General features: G+C 32.2%; 1 protein-coding gene across 1 annotated transcript in view; it reads right to left on the bottom strand.

The window, feature by feature from the left end:
• Positions 1-3,186, bottom strand: part of PLSCR5 (phospholipid scramblase family member 5) — a 38,792-nt gene that overhangs the window by 21,631 nt on the left and 13,975 nt on the right. The window contains exons 4-5 of the mRNA XM_017889303.1: positions 2,943-3,163; positions 737-898 (exon numbers count right to left, since the gene is read on the bottom strand). Of these exons, the coding sequence (XP_017744792.1) occupies positions 737-898; positions 2,943-3,163 (383 nt within the window). The remainder of the gene's footprint in view (positions 1-736; positions 899-2,942; positions 3,164-3,186) is intronic.

Below are 3,186 nucleotides of genomic sequence, written 5' to 3'. Positions count from 1 at the left end.
TTTTTTTTTTTTTTTTTTTTTTTTTTTTTTTTACAAAACTAACTTAGCAGGTCTTGGAAACACAGCTTTTGAGTTACTGCTGTTTTAAGGCAATGTGCTGCTGAAATGAGACCTAAACTGTGATATGTGATCACAAGGGCCATAGGAAAGAAGATACATAATTTAGGTAATTCTAAACTATATTTATTGGGTTTATGGCATGTGTCCTGTGATTCTACATAAATAAAACATACTGAAAAGAGAATGAAGTGCTAATTTTCAAAATCAGGAAATATTGGTTATCTTAAAAAAGCAAAGCTATATGTCCAAAAATTTTTGATGTTCAAAGTCTTGGACACATTAAAATAGCAACACATTTACTATTTTAATCAAAGAGATACAGTAGCTTTGTCCATAAAACACATAGAATTATATTTAGATAAATATGCTTTTGTTATATTAAATTTATTAAAATTATTTTGAATAATACTTACACTGGTCTATGACATATGATACGATGGCCAAGGTGATAAATTTTGTAATATTATTTTTAAAAAGTCCTTGGACTTTATATCTCTGGATTTACATATTCCTATTCTTAGCATGTACAATATGGGCTGATTATATTATATTACAAATATGTTATTTTTCTGAACTTATTTGAGATGAAATTAATTTGAAAGTATAAAAAATTGAATTATATTGCAAAAAAAAATCAGGATCTAAATGAAAACTTCTTTCATTTTGTCAATTGTACCTCAAAATCCACATCGCCAAAACAGCCACATGTCGCACAAGGACCAACAATTTTCAAAATGTCTTCTTTGTTTGCATTTTGGATTGTGAATTTAGGCAGAAAGGGGTCCCACTTCTGTGCAACGTAAGCAACTATAGTACCAGGAGGGGCTTGGATTTCTAACTGCAAGAAGAGATAATGACAAAATAAGATTTTCTTAGGTTATCACATTTTAATTTTACTATAATGTCAATTTACCTGTAAACAATATACTGTTAAAAAATTATTTTGATATCCTATAAATCATTCTAAATATCTGCTTTTAAGGATACAGATTTTATAAAATATTTTACAGAAAACAAAGAAATTCACTGTGTAAACATATGTTTAGCACTGTGCACTAAAAGTCTTTGTCTTATTTCCCTAAAGAGAATCTACCCAACGACTATCTTCTGACCCTGAGACAATGGCTTCTTTGCCATTTTATCCCAAGTACAACAGTTGTTCAACCACTGAAGCTGTTCCTATGCAGTAACTCACATCTACTCCTTCTAATTGTAGCCACAACACACATCTCTTTTAAGCCTCCTTTATCAATTATTGAGTATTCATACTTTTTTCAGTCAGATTATAAACTCCCAGATTATCTGCATTTAATTGAAAATGAATGCTTCTTGCAGAGTTATAGTCATTAAACACCAGTTCGATTGCTGGTTTGTGGCTTCCACAGTGTTGGAGACTAGTCGTTGGATTTTTGCATTATCAGTCATTACTTTAGTATTTGACTCCATTACCGTTACATATTTATGTAATCAAATCAAATATTTTGTAAAATAAATTGGGGTGGGTACAAATTTTTAAAATGTTTGCATTTAAACAAAGTTATCTCTCCATTATCTGATCTCATTTTGACTTTTCTTATTAAGTTCATAGTCTTATGCATATGTCTGTAACGTTCTTGGATAGATAAAAGTGATTTCAACTAGACTGCTTAGAATTAATATAGATTTGTTCTGCGGTCACTTTTAAAGTTATTAATTTGCTATACACTAAATTTTTTAAAAAGTTACTAATAGGTATCAAGATATATATTATGTTTAATTTATGACCCTGGACTACCATTAAAGAAAACATTAATTATCAAAAATTTTTAAATGAGCATAATTCTGTGATCATAATGACTACACTCTCTTGGGGCATATTAATATTAAATATCTTCAGTAGATGGATGGAAATTCTTGGGCTCCATGCATGAGCACTTCAGTCATCTTATCACTTAGTCAGATGCTTGCCTGAAGATAGTTGGAGAATTAGCTTTGATGTATGTTATTAGAAACTTCCCTAAATAGTCATCTTTCATATTAATATTTTCCCATCATCCTAAGGCCAGTACTTATCCACAGGTTCTAACAGAGAAGGTTGGGCTTAAGTTAGGACACCTGGATCAAGTCCCATCTATGATATTTCCTGATTTCTTGAATGTATAGTCATAGGCTAGCCGCCTCCACTCTCCTTCCTTGACTGCAAAATGTAGAGAGTAATTATTTCTAGCTCCTAGAGATTTCATGACTCTATTCTTGCTCACGAGTAGGATATCCTGGTATCAAAGCCAGCAAAGTAAGTAAAAGTTCTGTGTCAATTGAACTGCATATGTCAATGAAAGTTATTATTACAGGTCTACTAAATAATAATGTAAATCTATTATATATTAAAATAAAATAGTTGAATTATTTCCTATAGAACAATAACATTGTCTTACCAAACCTTGGGTTTTGTCATAAACGGGTAAATGCATTGTAAGATTCCATAATAAATAATAATACCTATCCAAGAGGACACCTTAGAGGAGTTTAGTATCACTTAGCACTTCCTGGACTTTGCTCCAGTTGGAGAAGACAAAGGGTATATATGCCCAATGGTAGAACCTGTAGACATTACAATTACATGACTACTATAGAGATTCCAGAGGTCTATCTCATTTACATGATGCATGAGCTGTCCTCAACAGTTTACATCACGAAAGCCACCATAGTTTTTGGTTGGAAAGGAAAAAAGTTTTAGTGAATCACCAAATCCTCAAGCTGATCTGATCTTAAAGGAACAACATACTATTAATAATTGAAACAACTTGACAGGTTAATTGCTTCATTGCTCCAGATGAATTCCTTTTAAAGAAGCAAATGCTAATCTCAAAAATCAAAAAAGACAACCATAGCCAGTAACTAACCTCTTGGAGGTAACAAGGGCACCAGCAGCTGTTACATCTCAAGGGCCTATTCACTGTAATGACCTCTCGACCTGAGTTATCTGTGATCCTCAGGGTGCAAGATCGCAGAGTGGAACAGAAAGTACGATTGAAGCAGATGCTTTCCTCCACTGCAAAGTAAATTCTTTGTCCCAAGCTGTTTTTAATCTCATATTTGTTGGAGGTCTCAGTACCAAGTATCACTGATGGAGCAAAAAAAAAAAAA

The sequence above is a fragment of the Rhinopithecus bieti genome, unplaced genomic scaffold (assembly GCF_001698545.2).
Source record: "Rhinopithecus bieti isolate Rb0 unplaced genomic scaffold, ASM169854v2 scaffold_19037, whole genome shotgun sequence".
Classification (NCBI taxonomy): domain Eukaryota; kingdom Metazoa; phylum Chordata; class Mammalia; order Primates; family Cercopithecidae; genus Rhinopithecus; species Rhinopithecus bieti.
The sequence above is the reverse complement of the archived record's forward strand: the minus strand, read 5'-3'. Positions and strand labels throughout refer to the sequence as shown.